The 25,090-nt window shown below is 34.3% G+C and overlaps 1 protein-coding gene across 2 annotated transcripts; it reads right to left on the bottom strand.

The window, feature by feature from the left end:
* Positions 1 to 4,210: 4,210 nt before the first annotated feature.
* Positions 4,211 to 8,655, bottom strand: LOC108467322 (D-aminoacyl-tRNA deacylase-like). 2 transcript variants are annotated; one of them, XM_017767946.2, is made up of 9 exons: positions 8,450 to 8,655; positions 8,179 to 8,359; positions 7,957 to 8,099; positions 7,364 to 7,427; positions 7,184 to 7,236; positions 6,271 to 6,326; positions 5,725 to 5,799; positions 4,972 to 5,160; positions 4,211 to 4,479 (listed from the first exon to the last, which is right to left on the bottom strand). In XM_017767946.2, the coding sequence occupies exons 1-9, from the start codon at positions 8,549 to 8,551 to the stop codon at positions 4,386 to 4,388; spliced, it is 957 nt and encodes a 318-aa protein (XP_017623435.1). In that variant the 5' UTR covers positions 8,552 to 8,655; the 3' UTR covers positions 4,211 to 4,385. The 2 variants fall into 2 exon arrangements, with proteins under 2 accessions (XP_017623435.1, XP_052877697.1); XM_053021737.1 differs by lacking the exon at positions 5,725 to 5,799.
* Positions 8,656 to 25,090: the final 16,435 nt, after the last annotated feature.

Genomic DNA, 25,090 nt, shown 5'->3' with positions numbered 1-25,090 from the left:
GCTTTTAGGAAGGATCCATCAAATTTTTAAAATTATAATTACACCTTTTATTTTTAGAAAAATTTAATTAAATTCTCTTAAATTTTTAAAAAATTCATTAATCTCAAAAATTTTCTAAAAAATTAATTAGACTCTTATTTTTTAAAATCTCAATAATTTTTAAAAATTTTAATTAAACTCTCCAAAATTCAATCTCAAAGTTCGTCCCTGATCCTATAAATTACATTATTTATTAGGATGGACAACAAAAATTTCAAAACGATTAATTTTTATAAATAGTAAAACATCGATGACATAAAAAAATAGGAAATTCAATTATTTTTAAGTAATGGATTTATTAGGTTAAAAACACATGGGCCAGGGAATTAAGAGCATCCAAGGTGTATAACAATAGCCACGTAGAATCATAATGGACCATCGAACCGGTCACTACTCACTACCTTAATGGGACCCACACCCTAACTGACCAACTTTCATTCTCGTAACAACAACAGTCTATTTATGGGAATAGCAAGTAACTACCATGTTTGCTGTCCGTACACTTCCGTCAATTTTCATACATATAATAATAAAACACCGCCCGCCCTTGAAATCATTACCGTTTTCCTTGTTTAACCATGGCGTGGCTTATTTTCAAACCAAACGACACAACATTGTTTATGTTTTATTGACTGCCATATTAAACCCCTTCACAATATAATTAGAAACACAAACAAACTTTGATTAAACCATATAATTTTGGACTTAATATAATAAAGGTTGGAATTAATTTACTGCAAAATAAATCTGTTAGTACTAACTGGAAAAAATACATATTAACACAGAACAAACAAATAATAACAACACACATGTGACAGACCTATGACTCAATTACTTAATAAAAATAATAAGTAAAATTATATAAAAATACTTTTAATAGCTTGTACTTAATCAATGTGGTAAAAAAATTAAAAAGATGATATAAATAGAGACTGGTAAAATATATATAAATATATAAAAATTATTAAAACATATTTATGATAATAGAAAAATATATAAACACCATACAAATATACTTAGTAGGTTTAATTTTGATGATGACATGGTAAAATGAGGGCCCAATTTAGGTGGGTAGTGCTGGTGGTTAGTAGCAAAGTGGTGACGCAGGTGGGGTCCAAAGGCATGTGGTCGGAAGTCTAAGTCTCACCGCCCCATATGAGTCATGCACCAGATTCTGAACTATGATCATGAGTGATCCCCTACCCTTTCTATTTTCCTTTCTATCTTTTAAGCATATCCAAGTTGTCATGGTTGGTTTGTTTTTATTTATTTTAATTTCGAGAGATTTTGGTTAAAAGATAAAAATAAAAAAATTATGTTGGATTGTTTGATCGAGCGACATTAAAAATTAAGAAAATATATTCGTAATTTAGAATCTATTAAAATAGTTATTAAAAACGTTATTTATTTAAAAAGTTAATCTTTTATTTTTAGTGTTGAATTTATTAAAAGATATTGAATTATTAGTTCATATATTCAATGCCTTAAAATAAATTATAATTTTTATTTTTTAAATATCGATAAATTTAAAATGATACTTCAAACAAAATTTGTTAACAAAATATGGTAACATCAGAAGAGATAAAATTAGTTGAGAGTTTTGACGTGGCCCATTGTCAATATTGGCCTTTGTAATGGTTTGAGTTTTGGAGGGTCCCTTATGACTAAAATTATAATAACGTGAGAAGTGTTGTTTATGAGGTGTGATAAAAAAATCTATATTATATTATTTTAAATTTTAAAAATATTAATATTTTGATATTGTTCAAACATTTTCTAAATATTCCTGTAAAAAAGACTAAAAACTTGAATTGTAACCATTTCAAATTAAACTTATCCACTAATTAAGCCTTTGAACAATAGGTTTTCAAATTCGGATAAATTCGACACAATGGGAATTAAAATTAAATAATAAAAAATATTTCATTAATTTTAAATTATAGAAAGAAAAGTCAAAATTGATTCAAGGACACCTGTATTTCAAACACATAGGTACAACCTTGAAGGAGGTTGCCTTGTCTACAAAGTCCTAAATTAGGGGGTTATTTTCATCAATCAACCAGGCTATTAGGAAGGGTCTCATGTCCAGATATGAGACTGGACCACCAAATGCCGCCGCTGATAGGGGCATAGGGCTGGTGGTAAGTCAAAGTTTTCCAGCTGACATCTACCATTACTAATGTTTGTTTTCTTTTTAAATCTCAATTAACTCTATTTTACATGAATGATCCTTGCCCTAATATGTTAACATCTTACAACAATATAGCATTTTTATTTGTGCTTTTTAGGTTTCGTAATTGAATCATAATCATATTTAAGTTTTTTTTTCTTTTATATATTTACATTTCGATACACTAATAATTCATATGAAATACATGAACAACTAAGTTTTAAATTCGTTGGCGGTCTCCTCCTTCCGAGATGCTAAAATGCAATGTTGATGCTTCGAGATTGGATCGAGAAAATATAGTAAAGCTTGTCGCTATTATCCGAGATAGTCGCGGCCGTGAGATTAAATGCTTCTCTGGGTTTGAAAAAGCTTTTTTATATAGTCCTTGTTTAGTTGAAGTGTTTGCTATCAGGGAGGTTCTCTCCTGGTTAAAATCATTGCGATTAGATGGTGTGATTATTGAATCGGATTGTCAAGTACTTGTGATTAATCAAGGAGGATTGGGTCTGAGAGATTTGGAGAGCTGGAAGAAGGCAAATATACTACAGCATATATGGCTTATCCTTACTCAAGCAGGCTCTTTGTGGATTGCTTGGGTTCAGACATATGTGCTAAAAGGAGAGTCCTTGATGCAAATCCCAATGAAATCAAATAGAAGCTGGCATTGGAGGAAACTTTTGAAGTTCAGGGATGTGGCACCTGGATATATTGATCAATCAGGAGGTTGGGATCTCCCCAAATAGCTAGTAGGATCTGGTATGGGATGAGGGAAAGAAGTGAAAAGGTTCCATAGAGTAGGTTGCTTTGGTTCCCATTTTGTGATATCTTGACTAGCTATACAGGATCGACTTCCTATAAAAGCAAGGTTTATTCAGAGAGGGATGAATATTGATGGAAGATGCAAATTGTGCTTTGAGAATCAAGAAACTAGGGACTATCTGTTTTTTGGTTGCAGTTTCTCTAAAGTAATTTGGGAAGGAATTTTGCAGCTTTGTCAAATTTGCAAAGGCAAGCTGGAAATTGGCAGCATGAATTGATGTGGGCAATGAGGAGATTAAAAGGGAGGCATTGATAACTATTCTTTTGAAGCTTGGATGGAATGCTTGTATTTACTGGATCCGGAAGGAACGAAATAATAGACGTTTTACAGCAGTTCAAATGACAGAGGAAGAGGGGCTAAACAGAATTGAAGAGGTGATAAGTTTGAGACTAATGGGTACTAATATTAGAAGAAACGATACTGTAAACCATAGATTATGTTTAGGTTGGGGTATACATGATATTAGAGGAAATTATTAGTCGTTACTGTTCATTTCACTGTTCTTATTATAGTACAGAATTTCTTATGTAGCAAATTTCTGCTTTCTTTGGGTAGCAAAATCACATTTCTTCAAATAACAAATGCTTTGTCACGTCTGTCAAATGATGTGTCAAAATTGGTATTGTTAATTAGTAATTGTGTGATGCTGAAGGATTAATTTCAACATTTTTCCTTCTGTTGGACTAGTCAAGATGCTAATTAGGCGACTCATTCTCTAACTCGAATGGTCTTATTATATGTAAACCATTCAAAATGAGATGCTCCTTCCACATTTATTGCTTATGAACTTGATATTGACAGTATTATGAATTTGATTTATGATATTTTGCATAGAACGATTTTCCTTAAAAAAACTGTTTCTCAGTTTTACTGATCAAATCAAAGGTTAACTATTAGATAATTCATTACCCAAATATCTTTCAGATCAGCCAATCAAGGTTTCTTCTGGTTTGCTCATCTCCTTGCGTTGATAGGTGAATGGATCATTTTAAAGATTCATTGACGATGGACCCAAGATTACCTTAGCATGGCCAGTGGCATGGATCGCGACTGAAAATTAGCACCTCGAATGTTGGCCACATGGTGGTGGGCCCTTGACTCGCTCCTTTGCTTTCTGGTCGTTGGCCATTGAACCTTAAATTTGTCGCACTGATTTTAATTTATGCAATCGTTGAGTCAAATTTAGTTGCAAATTGGGGTCACCCTTTATTTGGGGTTTTCAGAACTCGTGGGTTCAGCAATTATGAACTCAACTAAGTCACCTGAAATTAGTTAAAACCTCCATAGGAGATTACCTGGATGTAGTCGCCACACTTCCAATAATGTATAGTTACAAGAACAAGCGATAGACAGCTATTAACAAGGACAGAAGTCACTCGGTTTGCCAATCTTTATGTTCTGTTCTGTTAAGAACCTTATAATTGCATTTCTTTGCCACCCCTTAAAACTCCTGAATCCACCAAAATTTAGCAGTATTTAGTATATTTTTTCCCCAAATTTTCTCCACATATTTGGTGGGACTTTAGAGTACCATATCCTCATACCCATTTATGAATATATGGGTAAACCCTATACTAGGAGTTAGATTGCATTTTATCCCATCTATTAAAAAAATGGGTAAACTAATCTTATATGTTGGATCAAAGAACAAACTGACCCTATTAAAAATTATATCCATTTCTACAGTTAAAAACTGACAGCACCTCAGCATGGGATGCACATGGCACATCATGTGTCATAGTCAAACTATTTCGTCAGATATGCCGATTTTTAACAGTACAAATGGATGAAATTTTTAACAAAAAAGACTAATTTTATCTTTAATCTAATTTTTAACAAAAATGCAATTTGACTCGTAGTACATGTGCCTCTATGATTCTTTTACCTAATATGTGTTATAACACAAATATGAAAAGTCGGAGTAATATAGAGATTAACTAACTTGTGATCTAGATGTGCTAGAACTTCTCCTCCAGGGAAAGCCAATTTGGTGGTCTCAAATGCAACTCTGATTGTTTCCCTCCAAGTTCCACCAACAACAGCTGAATTTGTTAGTGATTTTGCTTCTCTAGGATCTTCCATCAACAGAGAATACCCAGGCAGCATATGGCCTACCCAAACACCATCTTTCCTGAAAATTTTGAACCCGGAATAATTTACAGAGCTTTTCATTTAGGGGTTACATTGAAAAAACGAAACAGTTTCCGAAATGGCCTATATGAATTTTAACGTCAAGCGCTACTTGACAACTATGTTGCTCTGATTGCTCAGTTTCTCTTCAGTACCAGTCAAGTATCAGCCACAAATTCGGACATGGGCATGGAGATATGATTCTCCAAATATATTAAAAAACTTACAATAAGTTGAGTAATACCCATATTGGACACGTATCCGTATCCGACACCCACCTATAAATGCAAGTAACATACAGTAAACAGTAAAAATGAATACAACTTCACAATGCCCAATAAAATCTAAATTAAAACTAGTGTTATAACTATGCTACTTAGACTCAAGTGGGAAAGCCAACAGAGGTGTTTTCACTTTTTCTAAGTTCTTTGAAATATATGGAGGATCATTGAAGGTCAATAAGTCATTTCTACCTCGAAAAAAAAAAAAAGAAGAAGAAGAAGAAGAAGAACGACCTGAATTACACAACATTAGGTGATACTAGAAAATTTGTGTAGTAACTTACTGAACAATATCCATATGCCTAGGTACGTAGTGACCACCACCTATACCAAGAAGGATTTTGTTTCTATCATTGTCCCTGCATCATCATACTCTTTAATGAACAGAAGAAACAGCAAGTGAACTTCAGAGTATGTGGTTAATCGAAATTAAACTAATGCAAAATTTAGGTGGAATGAAAACACTTTCCAATTTTTCTAGTTCTTTGACTTCTTCTACTAGGTCCTTTTGTTTTCCATCCCATAGAGATTTTCTTATTTCAGCCGGTGCAGCCCGACCCTAATTACAGTTTCAGTTTGTAACAAAATTATTAAAATATAATTGTAAAAGTATTATTTTAAATACTGATATGGGCTTCTGAGATAGCTTGAGCTTAAGGAAAAACAAAATCTAAATTGTTGTCTGACCTGACCTATAGATAGGTCTAAATACACAGTTCTCATAAAAATAAAGAAAAATTTAGAAAAAGAAAAAGATTTCTTACAATAATGTCAACGCTATCAGATCATGCAAAACAAATTACAAAATTAAATGGCTAGCAGAAGAATACCTGCTCCAGTTTCCAACTGCAATTCTTTCTCCAAGACCCAGTCCTTCCCATACCAACTTCAAACGCCACATTATTAAAATTCAGTCCAAAATAAACAAAAATCTTTGGTTACCTGATGCTAAACCATCCCATGTGCATAACTCGAGCAAATTATCTATGTTATTCGGATTTCGGTATGAGCATTGAATATGAGTGTGTGTCTAAAGGTATGCTCATTTTCTTTTTGTAAGTTTTTTGATGTATTCGGAGGTTTTTGGAAGATCATATCCCTATATAAATTTCCATATGAAGGCCAGATATGGGTGCTTCACGAAAAATGAAGAATTGGAGCAACATAGATGCTATTGTCAAAATAAAAATAAAAAGAAAGCATTGCTCAAAGTTATATTAATGAAGTGAATTCAGAAGAGAAGCAAAGGTATAAAAGCATACCTTATGGAATGACTGCAACATGCTGGATATAAAGGTCAAATGAAATTTCTTCTAGTAAGTTCAATTATGCATGCTCATGTATTTCATGATGGTGAGTATGAACAAGCTATGCTACTTCGACTCTTTCTTTTCTTAAAAGTACTTGTGTCTTACACCCATATCCAATGTTTCTTCAAACATGAACATAGAGATATAGCCCATCTAATGAATAGAAAAGCTTAAAATGATTGAAAATACTTGTGTCGATCACATACCTATATCCAACACATACCCAAATCCGAGTAGTGAGTACTGACACGATCATATTGAAAAAAAAATGATAAGCATTGCAAATATGCTTATCAATAAGTACTGAGAAGTGAGAAAGGCAGCAATTAGTTCTTACAGAGAATTTAATCAAGTATTTTACTTTTATAAAGTTAGTTGCATTACATTTTCTAATGCTTGATTGCAGTCAATTTGGTTCAACTTAGATACCCACCAGAGCAATGGCTTGTGCAGCATCCTGTCTCTTCCAATACTCTTCTGTACTACCTAAGAGAAAGTATAAATCCGAATTTCAAAACCACTTCTGTTTGAATATGTATCAAACAAAAGTGTCGAACATGAGTACTTCAAGAAAAATGAAGAACCGGAGTAACATAAGTTAGCAAGGTTTTACCAATTTCCACGAACATGGTTGGTGAATTGATTTCAGGACCATGATGAGTAGCCTCCAATGTGACCTACAACATGATCAAACAACATAAAAAAGGAAAGGAAAATAAAAAATAAAAAACTTGTGCAATGCACCACCTATAAGTAATTCAGAAGTCTCAACATTTGTAATTATCCAAGTCCATCAGTGGACTAAACAAAAAAAAAAACAATAAAAACTTTTAAAAACTCTTAACTAGGAGCTCTAATTTACTAAATTCGAAGCTTCGCCTATTCGATTTATGAAATCACTTTTAGAATAGGTCTAGATTTCAATCTTAGCATTTTCAACCATGTTCTTTATCCGAGACCAGACATTTTTTTTCCTTTTTCCTAGTACAAAGAAGATTGCAGTCAGAGAAATAAGAGAGGGGCTACAGATGCTAAGATTTGAAATCCAAGCTTGATAGATGCTACCGCTTAAACATGGTTTCATCAACCAACTAAACTAAGTTTCTGGTTCTTGCCGGCTTCATTTATACCATCATCATCATAAAGCCTTAATTTCCTATAATAATGTATGCAATTGTACAATGACAATGTATTGCGTTGAATTACCTCAAACTCAGGAACTAAATTATGTGAATTAGCGATGTTCTTCAATAGTCTAAACCACGGACCAATCCGTGGGTTAGGTGGTGCAGCCCATCCCGGCTTTCCGCCAGCGGTCAAAGCCTCAACTTCACGAAGGTGCGGCGTGCCTAAAAAACACTTTTATAAGCTTAAGGAAAAAAACACCATACTAACAGGGAAAAAGAACAAGGGAAAAAAAATGAAGACCTATGGGGTGAATCGTAAGGGCAGGTCTATTAGAAGAAGCGACATGTTTGCTGAGAAAGACGACGTCGTCGACAGTCTCGCCGGTGGCTTCCTCCCAACGCTTGTCCAGATGGTTCTCTACGACGAGTCGCTTGTCGAGCTTTATAAGCCTCACTTCCTTGTTCGTATAACTCGCAGCATCCTGAAGAATGATATCGGGGATGAAATGCAATACTAGAGAAGATAACCGAAAGGAGATTAGAGAAAAATGGAAGGCTGAAAATTGATTAACCTGGAGAGAGGGGCCGGGGTGCCAGCCAGGCATAGCCAAGAGAGAAGAGGCCGGGCCGATGGAGGCAGGATCAGCGCTTGTCGCCACCACCAGTGTCACCATGTCTTCGCCACTCGAGCCGTCGAGGTTTCTTAGCGCGCGGTTTTTTTTTTTCTACGGCTGACCCGCCAATTGGGAGTCTTTTCAGTGATAGATTTCTTTCATATATGTACAATATTCAAAAAACAATATAATAAATAAATTAACCTTTTTAATTTTATTTTTAAAATTGTCAAATATTAAAATTTTCAAACCCCAACTCAATTCATGAAGGTTTTTTTTAAGTGACAACCTATCATTTTTTTAAAGAATTTTGAGTTAATACTTTTTCAAAATGTATTCTTTTTATTTATCTTATATTCATCAAATTATAAGCAATACTTCAAAATTTTTATATAGTTAGTGTGTGAAAATTTGTAATGCAAGTGCATATATTAAATCAAATAATAAGGTGATAAAATATATTGTTCTCACTATGGTCAAATTTTAAGTTGGTAAATACCAACTATTTAGTTTTATGTAATATGAATCAATAAAATAAAATTTAATAACTTTAAGTATGGTTTGAATATGAGTTGTACTAATTGTATTGTTGTTAGGGTTTGCCTTAATTAAAGTCAATATTAATCTATTTAATCGAGATTGTCGTAACCATTTTTTGAAAAAAACGGTATCGACTTGGGGAAAAAAATGAAAACAGGAGCCGCCACCAATCTTTTTAGGTGTGATCGGATCACCTTAAGTTAATCATTTTAATAAAAGTTAAGATTTACTAAAACGATAATTTTTGGTCTACGAAAATCGAAAATGAGTTCGAGTCGATTCACATACGAGAAAGGATTAGCACCTCGATCGCCCAAAATTGGTACCTAGTTGATTAATTAGTGTCTTAATGTCGAGAATTTGAAAACTTGAAAGGATTTAAAATACGATCCCTCTTTGTAAAGAAAATGCTCAAATGTTAAGGACCTTCTCGTCTCACAATATAAAAGGTCACATCCAGTAAGTTAGGACACGACATCTTGAATTTTCGAGATCGAGCTTGCCTTTTATATAAAAATTCGTGTATTTCAAAAGGTTATTCAGTTAGTTAAGGTGAACGAGGAAAATCGAAACCCAGTAAGTTAGGGCATGTTTCCTCGAATTCCCAAACACCGAATATTGCCTTTACTTTCAAAAATCTTATTTCGAGGTAACAAAATGCCATACCCAGTAAGTTAGGGCACAACACCTCGTATCTCCGAGAATAAGCATTTTTCAAGACTCGCATAGCGATTTAAAAAAGTATTCCGTTATTTAGGTTAAATGAGAAAAATCGAAACCCAGTAAGTTAGAGCACGATTTCCCGAATTTTTGAATACGAAATATTGCTTTTATTACAGAATTCTCTTTTTATGAAATAATAGCAAACATGAAATTTTAAACTATGTGTATTTGATTTGTTTGGAATAAGGTAAAACAATCTACATTAAATGTATGCATTCGAGCTTTAATGCACGATGTGATTTGAATGAAACGAGGAAAAATGATGGTATAAACGTGGCATAATAATTAGCGAATAAAATCCTACCACAATAAATCACAATGACAATATGAGTAAACGAACTACAAAGTATCTAATGACAAAACCATACAACACATATTATATTGGCATCAATATTAATGCTAAAGAAATGAAATAAAACAATAAATGAAACAACTTGAAGTAACTAGTATGAAACAAATTAAAATGAAGGAGGTATAAAACGATTTAAAACAAATAATGTACAAAGTAAATTAAAATAAATAAAAAATGAATAACAAGCTAATTCTAGATGAGTAATATATGTAAAAACACGTTTAAAATAAATATTACAAAAAGCAATTCAAAATAACTAATATGAAACAATTTAAAGTCATCAATGTATAAAACAATAAAAATGATACATAGAACAAATAAAATAAATAATTTATAAAGCAATTTAAAATAAATAGTAAGAGGTTTAAAATAATAACAGATGAAAAATAAATTTGAAACAAGTAATATATATATATATAAATATTTAAACAAGATGTTATATGAAAGCATTAAAATAGCAGATTATACAAATAAAAGACTAGATTAAAATTAAACCTAAAATAAAAGGAAGAATTTACAAATAATATAGTTTTTTAAAAATAAAAAGTGCAAAGTATATAAATGTATAGGGACTAGGATGAAATAATCCAGTCCCAAAACGCACACCTTGGAGTGGACTAAAATGAAATGGTGTACAAATTCTTTGGAGAAAATTAAAATAAAACACATGGATGCCAATGGGGTCTGCTGGAATGTGATGCAAAATGAGGGATTAATTGTGGAAATTTCCCATTTGACATATAAATGCATAAATTGGGTCTGGGCATGGATCAACACGCGGCCCCCACCCTTAAACACCACCATTTCAATATTAAAAAAGCAAAAAACAGAACCACTGAACTCTGCCATTTTCAATGAAACTTATACCTAACCCCCCCATTTTTTTTTTCTTATTCTTTACCTTGGCAGACTCTTAGGCTTCACTTACAAGATAATACGCCTCCACCACCGTCATGTTTCACCTGACCACAAGGATCTGTCGACCATCGGTCGGAGGAGCCAACGTCGACTAAATCGACACCAAAAATAGTAAATAAACTCCTCTTTTAGATTTGTCAAGTAGATTCGAAATAAGGTAAGAAAAGAATAAGAACACAAAAAAAAAACGAAAACCTTGAAATCACCGCTTCCTATTTTTGTTGCTTTGTAATGTTCTCTTTTTGTTATAAATATGCAGCAAGTAAAGATCAAGAAGAAAAAAAACTAGAACCCAAAAGAATCAAAAGAAAAATTGATCCGAAAATCCTTCAAACCTTTTTTTCTCTCTATGTAATCTCCCCTAAAATACAATCCATTCTCTTCAAAATCCCATCCACCCCCTTTAACCAAAGATATTGATATGGTTTTTACAACATAATAATAATTTTTACTATTTGCTACAAGAACTCGTATGTGGCCCCTGTTGCTTTTCCATAATTTCAATTGGCGATGGCGGGCAATTTAGTAGTAGGCGCCAGCCAGTCGCGGCTAGGGTTTTTGTTTCCTTTTTTGGCTGAGAATTGTTTAGGTGTTGGGCCATTGGGCTTTAGCTTTTTTGGGGTTTGGTTTGATTGTTTTTTTTTATTATTTGGTAGGCCCGGGCAAATTTTGGGCCTTACAGCTGCCCCTCTTTGCTCATTGTCGTGTAACGAGAATAGAGCAAAGACTATAAAAGGACCAATTTTGCCCGGACTCACCGAGTCTTGAGTTCTTGATCCTTGATCTTCTTTAAATGGCCTCTTGACGGCTTCAATCTGCTTCACTGCAATTCAGGAAGGCGATACCTACTATCTTTGATCTGCTCCCCGTCCAATACAGAGACGCCAAATCTGTTATATTTGATCTGCTCTCTGCCGCTATAGAAACGTCAAATCTGTTATCTTCGATCTGCTCTCTGCCGCTACAGAGACGCCAAATCTGTTATCTTCGATCTGCTCTACTGTAAGCACAAGAATGTCAGATCTGCTATCTTCAACTTGTTCCCTATAAGCACAGGGATGCCATGCTGAAATCTTCGATCTGCTTCACTGTAAGCACAGGAATGTCAGATCTGCTATCTTCAATCTGTTCCCTATAAGCACAGGGATGCCAAATCTACTGTTTTCAACTTGTTCCCTATAAGCACAGGGATGCCATGCTGAAATCTTCAACCTGTTTCACTGTAAGCACAGGAATGTCAGACCTACTATCTTCAGTCTGCTCCTCTGCAACTTCAGGGAGATAAGACTTGTTTTGATCTTCTTCCGCTGAAACTTTAAGGAAATCTGCTGTAACTTTTAGTCGTTCCAAAGCCATTTCAGGAAGAAGAGGTTCGCTGAAACTTCAAGGAGATCTGCTGTGGGTTTTAACCGCTCCAACGCCATTTCAGGAAGAAGAGGTTCGCTGAAACTTCAAGGAGATCTGCTGTGGCTTTTAGTCGCTCCACTGCTGTTTAGGGTTTTAGGTTCTTCGTCTTCAACTGCTTCCCTCCGCTAGGGGTTAAGATCAGAATCTTCACTGTTACCCTCTTGCTAGGGGTTAAGGCTTGTAAATTTGGCTTGTTACCCTACTGCTTAGGGGGTTAAAGCCCATCATCTTCAATCTGTTTCCCTACTGCTTAGGGGGTTAAGATCTTCATCTTCGATCTCTTTCCCTACTGCTTAGGGAGATAAGATCTGCAATTCGGTCTGTTACCCTACCGATTAGGGGTTTAAGACCCTTCGTCTTCGATCTGTTTCTCTACTACTTAGGGGGTTAAGATCTGTAAATCTTCAGCCTGTTACCCTACTGCTTGGGGGGTTAAGGCTTGTAAATTTGGCTTGTTACCCTACTGCTTAGGGGGTTAAAGCCCATCATCTTTGATCTGTTTCCCTACTGCTTAGGGGGTTAAGATCTTCATCTTCGATCTCTTTCCCTACCGCTAGGGAGATAAGATCTGCAATTCGGTCATTACCCTACCGATTAGGGTTTAAGACCCTTCGTCTTCGATCTGCTTCCCTCACCGCTTAGGGGTTAAGATCAGTAAATCTTCACTGTTACCCTCTTGCCGCTAGGGGTTAAGGCTTGTAAATTTGGCTTGTTACCCTATCGCTAGGGGTTAAAGCCCATCATCTTTGATCTGCTTCCCTATCGCTAGGGGGTTAAGATCTCAAATCTTCAACTGTTACCCTACCGCTAGGGTTAAGGATTGTAAATTTGGCTTGTTACCCTACCGCTAGGGGGTTAAAGCCCATCATCTTTGATCTGCTTTTCCCACCGCTTGGGGGTTAAGATCAGAAATCTTCACTGTTACCCTACCGCTAGAGGTTTAAGGCTTGTAAATTTGGCTTGTTACCCTACTACTTGGGGGTTAAAGCCCATTATCTTCGATCTGCTTCCCTCCGCTTGGGGATAAGATCTGCAATTTGGTCTGTTACCCTACCGATTAGGGGTTTAAGACCCTTCGTCTTCGATCTGCTTCCCTACCGCTAGGGAGATAAGATCTGCAATTGATCTCACATTTCACCGATTAGAGGTTTAAGACCCTTCGTCTTGATCTATTTCCCTACCGCTTAGGGTGATGAGATATGTAGATCTTCAGCCTGTTTCCCTACTGCTTAGGGGGTTAAGGTCTGTAAATTTGGCTTGTTACCCTACTACCTAGGGGATTAAAGCTCATCATATTCGATCTATTTCCCTACTGCTTAGGGTGATGAGATATGTAGATCTTCAGCCTGTTTCCCTACTGCTTAGGGAAATTCGGCTTGTTACCCTACTGCTTAGAGGGTTGAAGCCCATTACTTTTGATCTGTTTCCCTACTGCTTAGGGGTAAGATCTGTAATCTTCAGTCTGCTCCACTGCGACTTCAGGGAGACGAGACTTGTAACTTCGACCTGCTCTACTGCAACTTCAGAGAGATAAGATCTGTAATTTTAGCTTTAATTTGTTCCACTGCAACTTCAGGGAAATAAGATTTGCTATCTTCAGTCTACTCTATTGCAACTTCAGGGAGATAAGACTTGTAACTTCGACCTGCTCTATTGCAACTTCAGAGAGATAAGATCTGTAATTTAGCTTCAATCTGTTCCACTGTAACTTCAGGGAAATAAGATTTGCTATCTTCAGTCTGCTCCACTGCAACTTCAGGGAGATAAGACTTGTAACTTCGACCTGCTCTACTGCAACTTCAGAGAGATAAGATCTGTAATTTTAGCTTTAATCTGTTCCACTGCAACTTCAGGGAAATAAGATTTGCTATCTTCAGTCTGCTCCACTGCAACTTCAGGGAGATAAGACTTGTAACTTCGACCTGCTCTTGTAACACCCCCTAACCCCAAACCGTTACTGGAACGAGGTTATGAGGCATTACCGGACATATCAGACAACTTACGAATAATTTACAATTAATATAACTTTCATAGTATAATATAATAATTAAGTCACTATCTTGGACTCTCAAGTTCAACACGATTAAAAGAAGAACGGAACTTGTTCACAGATTCCAAATTTTTATTTTATTTTATTTTATTTTATTTTTTTATAAAAATTTCTAAAAGATTTCGCTTATTTTTACTTAACCCTCCTGCAAATTCAAACCAAAACAACCAACACCAATATTTCACATTCATATAACTAATATTTATATCATTAACAAAATTTTAACTTAATTACTATCATAGCATCATTCAAAATTTATTTAAAACTTCATTCATTTAATAACTTAATGTTCCTGTATCAAAATATCATGTACTTTTCTTACTATTTCATTCAACCATCTAAATCTTATAATTCATCCTTCACTACTCAAAACAATATACATATTCAGTGACTAAACAACACCTATGTACATGCCACCTTTGCCCAAAAGAAAAATATACATCACCAAATTTGTGTTGGAGTCGGAATGTTCGGATGCTGAACCGGACACTTGACTTTTTACTAACTCACAGACGAAACAACCGTCAGACACTGAGTATGGATATACTCAATGATATTACCATAATTCAAATTATATCAACAATAGTAAAAACATAAATATTAAAATACCTAACAATTAATGTCAAATGTACTAATTCATAAATCAATGTATTTTCTCAAACTTAAATTTATATCACTTATGAATATACGTTTCATACTTTTCTCTTATTATCACAATTCCCATTTCAATTCATAATTCTTCTCGCTTCAATGCCTCAATTCACATTTCAATTTTTCACCCTATTAACGTAACTTCGGACTTTGGCGGATACACGGATCCAACCAAACACACCAATATGGCACCCAAAGGCCTCATCGGATAGTTCAAGTAATAGTTGACACCAGTGTCTCATCGGCCTAGCCAAGTAAAGTTGGTACCCAGACCTCATCGAATCTATCCAAGAAATATAGTGACACCCAAAGGTCTCATCGACTCGAGGTCGAAGAATCCTGAACACTTCCAATCCTATGGCATGCCAACTATATCCGACTCAGCCCGACTAGTTAATAGGTATTCAATTCACTTTCTCAATCCTATATCACTTTCAATTCACAATTCAAATCACCAATCATTTTCAATCAATACACTTTTCAAATAATTACATATTCCATAATTCACTTATTCAATTCAATTTGATTCAATTTGCATCACTTTCATTTTCACTCAATATTCATATCAATTTCACATACTTACCTCAAGTCTTACTTACCATACATAACAATAAAAAATTCAGCAATCAATAATAATTAAAATTCGAATTATAGTAATACACACCGTAATTCTCTCGTTTTAGTCCTCGATGATTTTCTCCTTTCCTTTCGATGCTGATGCTTCAGGTTCTTTGTTGGCTACGAAAATAATAATTTATAATCATCAATACAACATGATTCAATTTAATTCATGAGCCTAAACATGCAAATTTAACCATTTTTAATGTATATATATAATTTCACCATTAAGCTGTCTACTTGAGTCATTGTTACTAAATTATTTATATCTTGAGCTACGAAACTCCAAATTAATATCCATAAATTTTCCTTAAAACTAGACTCATATATCTTCTAACCATAAAATTTCCAGAATTTTTGGTCCAGCCATTTAATACAGTTTATTCGTTAAATACTCCCTGTTATTTCATTTGACAGTTCTGACCTCTCTCTACTAAAATAAATTATCTCATTGTACAAGACTCGAATAAGGTTTTTGTTTATTTATTTTGAAACTAGATTCATTAAGGAGTTCACATATATAAATTACACTCCATAATATTTTTTTACAATTTTAATGATTTTCCAAAATTAAAACAGGGCATCTCGAAATCACCCCAAACCAGTATTACAAAATTTCAAATATCTCTTGATTCATCAATTAATTGCTTACACTGTTTCTACTATAAGAAACTAGACTCAATAAACTTTAATTCCATATTTTGTTCATCCTCTAGTTCAATTTATAAAATTTTTAGTGAATTTTCAAAGTCAAACCATTGCTACTTCCCAAAACTGTTTTGATGTAAAATGTTAATAACCAAATTTATAACACCAATTCACACCTTATTCCTATTCAAATTTCATTTAAACTCAAATTTAACTATTAAATTTTCAACATATTTTCTTAATTCCGAATTTTCCTCAATTTAATCCCTAAAACACAAAACTTATAGCTTACTTTGCAATTCAATCCTTATATCTATTCTAACTTGAATTTCATTCAATTAAACCCTATTTCATCATTTTATTCAACATGAACTTTGTTTAAAAACCTAAGAACTTCCAAACTAACAACTTAATTTCATCAAAACTTGTTTTAAGACTTCTAAAATATCAAAATTATGAGAAAAGGACTTGATTGAGCTTACCAATTAACTCCAAGCTTCATAAACCTTATTTCCCTTTTCTTTCTTCTTTCCTTTCTTTCTCCCTGTTCTTCTCTGCTTTCGTTTGCTTTCATTCTGTTTCTTTTAACTTATTTGTTTCTTTTATATATAATAATAATATAATATAATATAATATAATATAATATACTTAATTATTAAATATATATTTTTTAATCAATAAAATCTTTGATATTTTCCACATTAAACCGCCTTCACTATAGGAAATGGTTTAATTTCCTCTTAAGTCCTTCTAATTTTTCTTTAATCTATAATTAAACTTTTACCCTTATTCAATTTAATCCTTTTACTAATTACTCTAAATTAAGCTAAATTTACTTAATTAAAACCTAATTAAACACACTACTAGACTCATAAGTATTTTTAATAATTATTTTCGAACTTATTTCACTACGACGGAGGCCCGATAACACACTTTTCTGGTGCCCACGGATTTTGGGTCGTTACATTTCCTCCCCCCTTAAAAAAATTTCGTCCTCGAAATTTTACCTGAAAATAAGTGAGGATACTGTGATCTCATAGTTTCCTCTGGCTCCCACGTTGCTTCTTCTACACTATGGCTTCTCCACAAGATTTTTACCAGAGGGACTCGTTTGTTTCTTAATTCTTTCACTTCTCGAGCTAGTATTTGAACTGGTTCCTCTTCATATGACAAATCTGGTCTAATATCAATGTTTTCAGTAGAGATAATATGAGATGGATCCGATCGATACCTTCGTAACATGGAAACATGAAAAACATCATGAATTTGTTGTAATTCCGGAGGTAAAGCTAATCGGTAAGCAACTGGTCCAACTCTCTCTATAACTTCATATGGTCCGATAAACCGAGGACTTAACTTTCCTTTTCGGCCAAATCTTAATACTTTTTTCCAAGGAGAAACCTTAAGAAATACCTTGTCTCCGACTGAATATTCAATGTCTCGACGTTTTAAATCGGCATAAGACTTTTGTCTGTCAAAAGCAGCCTTCAATCTGTCTTTGATCTTCTTAACTGTTTCCTCCGTTTCTTGAATCAATTCCGGCCCAATTACTTTCCTTTCATTCAACTCCGTCCAACATACTGGTGATCTACATTTTCGACCATATAACGCTTCATACGGAGCCATCTGAATACTAGATTGGAAACTATTATTATAGACAAACTCAGCTAGTGGCAAATATCGCCCCAACCTGCTTCAAACTCAATAATACAAGCTCAAGCATATCTTCTAGTACCGAATTACCCGCTCGGATCGTCCGTCGGTTTGGGGTGAAAAGTCAGATCAAACTAAGTTTAGTACCCAACGACTCATGTAATCGTCTCCAAAATCTCGATGTGAACCGAGGATCTCGATCTGAAATTATTGATATCGAATGCCATGTAGTCTAACAATTTCTCGAATATACACGTCGCAAGCTTCGCAACGACCAATCACCCCGATCGCTATAAAATGTCTTGACTTGGTAAGTCTATCAACTATCACCCAAATAGCATTCTTTTGCTTTGTCGACAACGGTAATCCCGTAATAAAATCCATCGTGATGCGATCCCATTTCCATTCAGAATATTAATAGGTCAAGCAATCCAAGAGGAACTTGATGTTCGCCTTTACTCGCTGGCAAGTCAAACATTTACTTACAAATTCTACTATGTCTCTTTTCATCCTCGCCACCAAGATAATTCTCTTAAATCTCGATACATTTTCGTGCCTCCGGTGCATAGCAAATGAACTATCATGAGCTTCTCGAGAATCAACTTTTAAGCTCGAAGTATTTGGAATACAACCGATTTTGAAACCTCAAGCATCCACAATCATCAATACTAAAATTTTCTCATTGTGCCATTCTGCACCATCTCTTTTCTTCAATAATTTGTTATCCTCCAACCGAAATGATCTAATCTGATCAAACATTACCGGTTTTACTCTCAATTCGCCAAAAGACTCCCATCCTCATCGATACTAAGTCGCAAACATTGCTCTTAATTCAATTACGCTTTTCTACTTAATGCATCACCACAACATTAGCTTTTCCCGGATGATAGTCTATAACACAATCATAATCTTCGTAAGCTCGATCCAACGCCTTTGTCTCAAATTCAATTCCTTCCGAGAAAGAAGATACTTCAAACTCTTATGATCAAGATAGATGTAGCATTTTCACCATAAAGATAATGTCTCCAAATCTTTTATGCAAAATCACAATGCTAACTCAAGATCATGAGTGGGATAATTCCTTTCATGTGATTTCAATTGACGAGATGCATAGGCTATTACCTTCCCATCCCGCATCAATACACAACCCAAACCACTCAAAGAAGCATCACTATACACTACAAAATTTTTACCCGATTCGCAATGTCAAACCGGTGCCTCGGTTAACATTCGCTTCAATGTTTCAAAACTTTTCCGACAATCGATCATCCCAAATAAAAGGAACATTCTTCTGCAGTAGTTTAGTCATTGGTAATGCTATCTTCGAGAATCCATTTACAAACCTCCTGTAATACCCAATAAACTAAGAAAACTGCAGATCTCGATACATTCTTTGGCGCCTTCCATCAATAATTGCTTCGATCTTTTAGGATCAACTCAATTCCATCTGCAGATACTACATGTCCCGTAAATACCACTTCGATAACCAGAACTCACATTTACTGAGCTTTCCATATAGCTGTTTCTCTCGTAAAATTTGTAGAACTATTCGAAGATGCTGATCATGTTCTGCCTCTGTCTTTGAATATACCAATATATCATCAATGAAAACCACTACAAACTGATCTAAGTACGGCTGGAAAATGCGGTTCATCAGATCCATGAAAGCAGCTGGGGCATTGGTCAATCCAAATGGCATTACCAAAAATTCATAATGGCCATAACGAGTACGGAAAGCAGTTTTAGACACATCACTTTCCTTCACCTTCAGCTGATAATACCCGGATCTCAAATCAATTTTTGAAAATACTGAAGCTCCCTTAAACTGATCAAACAAATCATCTATACGAGGCAACGGATACCGGTTCTTGATCGTCACTTTATTCAACTGTCGATAATCAATACATAACCGCATAGAACCATCTTTCTTTTTAACAAACAATACTGGAGCTCCCCAGGGTGAAATGCTTGGTCTAATAAATCCACGATCTAGTAAATCTTGTAACTGCACCTTCAACTCTTTCAACTCAGTGGGCGACATTCGATACGGAGGTATAGAAATTGGTGTTGTACCTGGATACACCTCAATAGCAAATTCAACCTCTCTCGTCGGTGGTAAGCGGTAATTCTTCCGGGAATACATCTCGAAACTCACGTCATCCTAATTTGACCTGACCGACTCCCAACCGAATCGTAATTAATAACATATGCCAAGTATGCTTGGACGACCTGCTGCAGAATTTATTAGCCTTCATCGCTGAAATAATGCGTGTCGAACCACTGGTACGGATGCCATTCACTTCAATTCTATCCCCATTTTCTGTCTGAATACTAAACCTCTTTTTATAGCAATCCAAAACTACATCATGTTCATATAGCCACCCATACCCAAAATGATATCAAAATCACCAAAAGGCATGATCAACAAGTCCACAAGAAACATTTTATCATGTATTATTAACGGCACCTCCGACATACTCTATCTACTAACACCGCTTGTCCCAAAGGGCTAGACACTTCTATAGAAACTTTAGACATTTGATTCTAATTTCCCGATTCGACTAGTTTTGAATTTATATAAGAGTGTGACGAACCCGGATCAATTAAAGCATAAATAGGCTCGAATACAATAGAAATATACCAGTAACAACATCATGTGCATCGCCTTCTTCTCGCTTTTCGACCACATAAGCTCTAGCTAGTACTGCTTCAGATTGCCGAGTAGCAATATCATCGCTCCTTCTACCAAAGACCTCCTCCTGAAGCCGAATTACCTCTACCCGACCTCCGCCTCTAGCAAGAGATACCGATCTTTGTGATGATACAGTGCAAAGACTATCGGATTCTGACGGTCTCGATAAAATGGTCAGTAGAACCACATCCGAAGCAACCTCTAGTTACTTTCCAACATTCTCCTCTGTGTTTCTTTCCACAGTGCTCACAATCTGGAATTTCTACACCTCGAGATGGACCTCTCACATCGCTAGTAGTTATTCGCCATCCTGCTTACCTCTCGCTTCTACCACCTCCGTCTCGAACTAAAACTAGATTTCCAGTCACTTCTTGATTCTTTGAATCTCTTCGTAATGGATTAGAACTAGTAGTTCCCATACGCTTCCCAAATGATTTACCAATTTCGATTTTTATCCAGCCCAAGACTTGTTCTATCATTTTGCTCGCTCGACCGGATCAACAAGTTCAAGAATTCGAGACTTACCAACCTGAATCTTGATTTCATCTCGTAGTCCCGTAGAAATCGTTTACAACTATCACCTCGGTTGGAACATATTCTAAAGCATACCGCTCAATCTAGAGAACTCTCGCTCATAATCCAATCTTGACATATTCCCTGCTTCAACACTAAAACTCTTGCTTTTTCTCTCGATGTACAATTCCCCAATATATTTCTTCGAAATTCTTTTTGAAACAAGTCCTGTGTTACCGATCATCCCAAGCAAATGTCTAACCACGATTCCCACCAGAGATACGCTTCTCCTTGTAATGTTGATACAAAGACATATCGACTCTCTCTGGGTGCAATCTAATTGTTGCAAAACTCTTTTGTTGTTTCTATCCAATTTTCAAAGAATGATGGATCACTCCTTTTAATCCTCAAATTCCGTGGCACCATATTTTCGTAGCTCTTTAATCGGGCTGTCGACAATAGGTACAGATGTAGTAGCGGTATAGCTCTCACTATATGTCAGTAATGCATCGCCTATATCTCTTAACACTTGTGAGGTATTTCTTTCTCTCCTACGTTAGGAGATTGATTATTTAACTGATTCACACTAGGTGTAGCAGATTCAGCTTTCTTCTAATTCTCGACTTCCAAGATACATTTCTGCTCAACATTATCTATTCTTTCATCGACATTTTATCTATAAAACAAAATCAAATAAACACATTAGCATCCAAAATCCCGACTCAATTTCGACTCGACAAAGGCATGTACTTCTAAACTCACTTCCAAGCTCAATTTAGCCCGAGAATCATTAAACCTCGATAGCTCGATACCAATAATTGTAACACCCCTAACCCCAAACCGCATCGAACGAGGTTATGAGGCATTACTGGGACATATCGGACAACTTACGAATAATTTACAATTAATATAACTTTCATAGTATAATATAATAATTAAGTCACTATCTTGGACTCTCAAGTTCAACACGTATTAAAGGAAGAACGGAACTTGTTCGCGTATTCCAAATTTTTATTTTATTTTATTTTATTTTATTTTTTTTATAAAAAATTTCGGCAGCATTTCTGCTTATTTTTACTTAACCCTCCTGCAAATTCAAACCAAAACAACCAACACCAATATTTCACATTCATATAACTAATATTTATATCATTAACAAAATTTTAACTTAATTACTATCATAGCATCATTCAAAATTTATTTAAAAACTTCATTCATTTAATAACTTAATGTTCCTGTATCAAAATATCATGTACTTTTCTTACTATTTCATTCAACCATCTAAATCTTATAATTCATCCTTCACTACTCAAAACAATATACATATTCAGTGACTAAACAACACCTATGTACATGCCACCTTTGCCCAAAAGAAAAATATACATCACCAAATTTGTGTTGAGTCGGGAATGTTCGGATGCTGAACCGACACTTGACTTTTACTAACTCAAGCGACGGAAACAACTCGTGACGCTGAGTATGGATATACTCAAGGATATTACCATAATTCAAATTATATCAACAATAGTAAAACATAAATATTAAAATACCTAACAATTAATGTCAAATGTACTAATTCATAAATCAATGTATTTTCTCAAACTTAAATTTATATCACTTATGAATATACGTTTCATACTTTTCTCTTATTATCACAATTCCCATTTCAATTCATAATTCTTCTCGCTTCAATGCCTCAATTCACATTTCAATTTTTCACCCTATTAACGTAATTTCGGACTTTGGCGGATACACGGATCCAACCAAACACACCAATATGGCACCCAAAGGCCTCATCGGATAGTTCAAGTAATAGTTGACACCCAGTGTCTCATCGGCCTAGCCAAGTAAAGTTGGTACCAAGACCTCATCGAATCTATCCAAGAAATATAGTGACACCCAGTGTCTCATCGACTCGAGGTCGAAGAATCCCTGAACACTTCCAATCCTATGGCATGCCAACTATATCCGACTCAGCCCGACTAGTTAATAGGGTATTCAATTCACTTTCTCAATCCTATATCACTTTCAATTCACAATTCAAATCACCAATCATTTTTCAATCAATACACTTTTCAAATAATTACATATTCCATAATTCACTTATTCAATTCAATTTGATTCAATTTGCATCACTTTCATTTTCACTCAATATTCATATCAATTTCACATACTTACCTCAAGTCTTACTTACCATACATAACAATAAAAAATTCAGCAATCAATAATAATTAAAATTCGAATTATAGTAATACACACCGTAATTCTCTCGTTTTAGTCCTCGATGATTTTCTCCTTTCCTTTCGATGCTGATGCTTCAGGTTCTTTGTTGGCTACGAAAATAATAATTTATAATCATCAATACAACATGATTCAATTTAATTCATGAGCCTAAACATGCAAATTTAACCATTTTTAATGTATATATATAATTTCACCATTAAGCTGTCTACTTGAGTCATTGTTACTAAATTATTTATATCTTGAGCTACGAAACTCCAAATTAATATCCATAAATTTTCCTTAAAACTAGACTCATATATCTTCTAACCATAAAATTTCCAGAATTTTTGGTCCAGCCATTTAATACAGTTTATTCGTTAAATACTCCCCTGTTATTTCATTTGACAGTTCTGACCTCTCTCTACTAAAAATAAATTATCTCATTGTACAAGACTCGAATAAGGTTTTTGTTTATTTATTTTGAAACTAGATTCATTAAGGAGTTCACATATATAAATTACACTCCATAATATTTTTTTTACAATTTTTAATGATTTTCCAAAATTAAAACAGGGCATCTCGAAATCACCCCAAACCAGTATTACAAAATTTCAAATATCTCTTGATTCATCAATTAATTGCTTACACTGTTTCTACTATAAGAAACTAGACTCAATAAGCTTTAATTCCATATTTTGTTCATCCTCTAGTTCAATTTATAAAATTTTTAGTGAATTTTCAAAGTCAAACCATTGCTACTTCCCAAAACTGTTTTGATGTAAAATGTTAATAACCAAATTTATAACACCAATTCACACCTTATTCCTATTCAAATTTCATTTAAACTCAAATTTAACTATTAAATTTTCAACATATTTTCTTAATTCCGAATTTTCCTCAATTTAATCCCTAAAACACAAAACTTATAGCTTACTTTGCAATTCAATCCTTATATCTATTCTAACTTGAATTTCATTCAATTAAACCCCTATTTCATCATTTTATTCAACATGAACTTTGTTTAAAAACCTAAGAACTTCCAAACTAACAACTTAATTTCATCAAAACTTGTTTTAAGACTTCTAAAATATCAAAATTATGAGAAAAGGACTTGATTGAGCTTACCAATTAACTCCAAGCTTCATAAACCTTATTTCCCTTTTCTTTCTTCTTTCCTTTCTTTCTCCCTGTTCTTCTCTGTTTCGCTTTGCTTTCATTCTGTTTCTTTTAACTTATTTGTTTCTTTTATATATAATAATAATATAATATAATATAATATAATATAATATACTTAATTATTAAATATATATTTTTTAATCAATAAAATCTTTGATATTTTCCACATTAAACCGCCTCAAACTATAGGAAATGGTTTAATTTCCTCTTAAGTCCTTCTAATTTTTCTTTAATCTATAATTAAACTTTTACCCTTATTCAATTTAATCCTTTTACTAATTACTCTAAATTAAGCTAAATTTACTTAATTAAAACCTAATTAAACACACTACTAGACTCATAAGTATTTTTAATAATTATTTTCGAACTTATTTCACTAAGACGGAGGCCCGATAACACACTTTTCTGGTGCCCACGGATTTTGGGTCGTTACAG

This window comes from Gossypium arboreum, chromosome 11, assembly GCF_025698485.1.
Source record: "Gossypium arboreum isolate Shixiya-1 chromosome 11, ASM2569848v2, whole genome shotgun sequence".
NCBI classification, from domain to species: Eukaryota; Viridiplantae; Streptophyta; class Magnoliopsida; order Malvales; family Malvaceae; genus Gossypium; species Gossypium arboreum.
The sequence above is the reverse complement of the archived record's forward strand: the minus strand, read 5'-3'. Positions and strand labels throughout refer to the sequence as shown.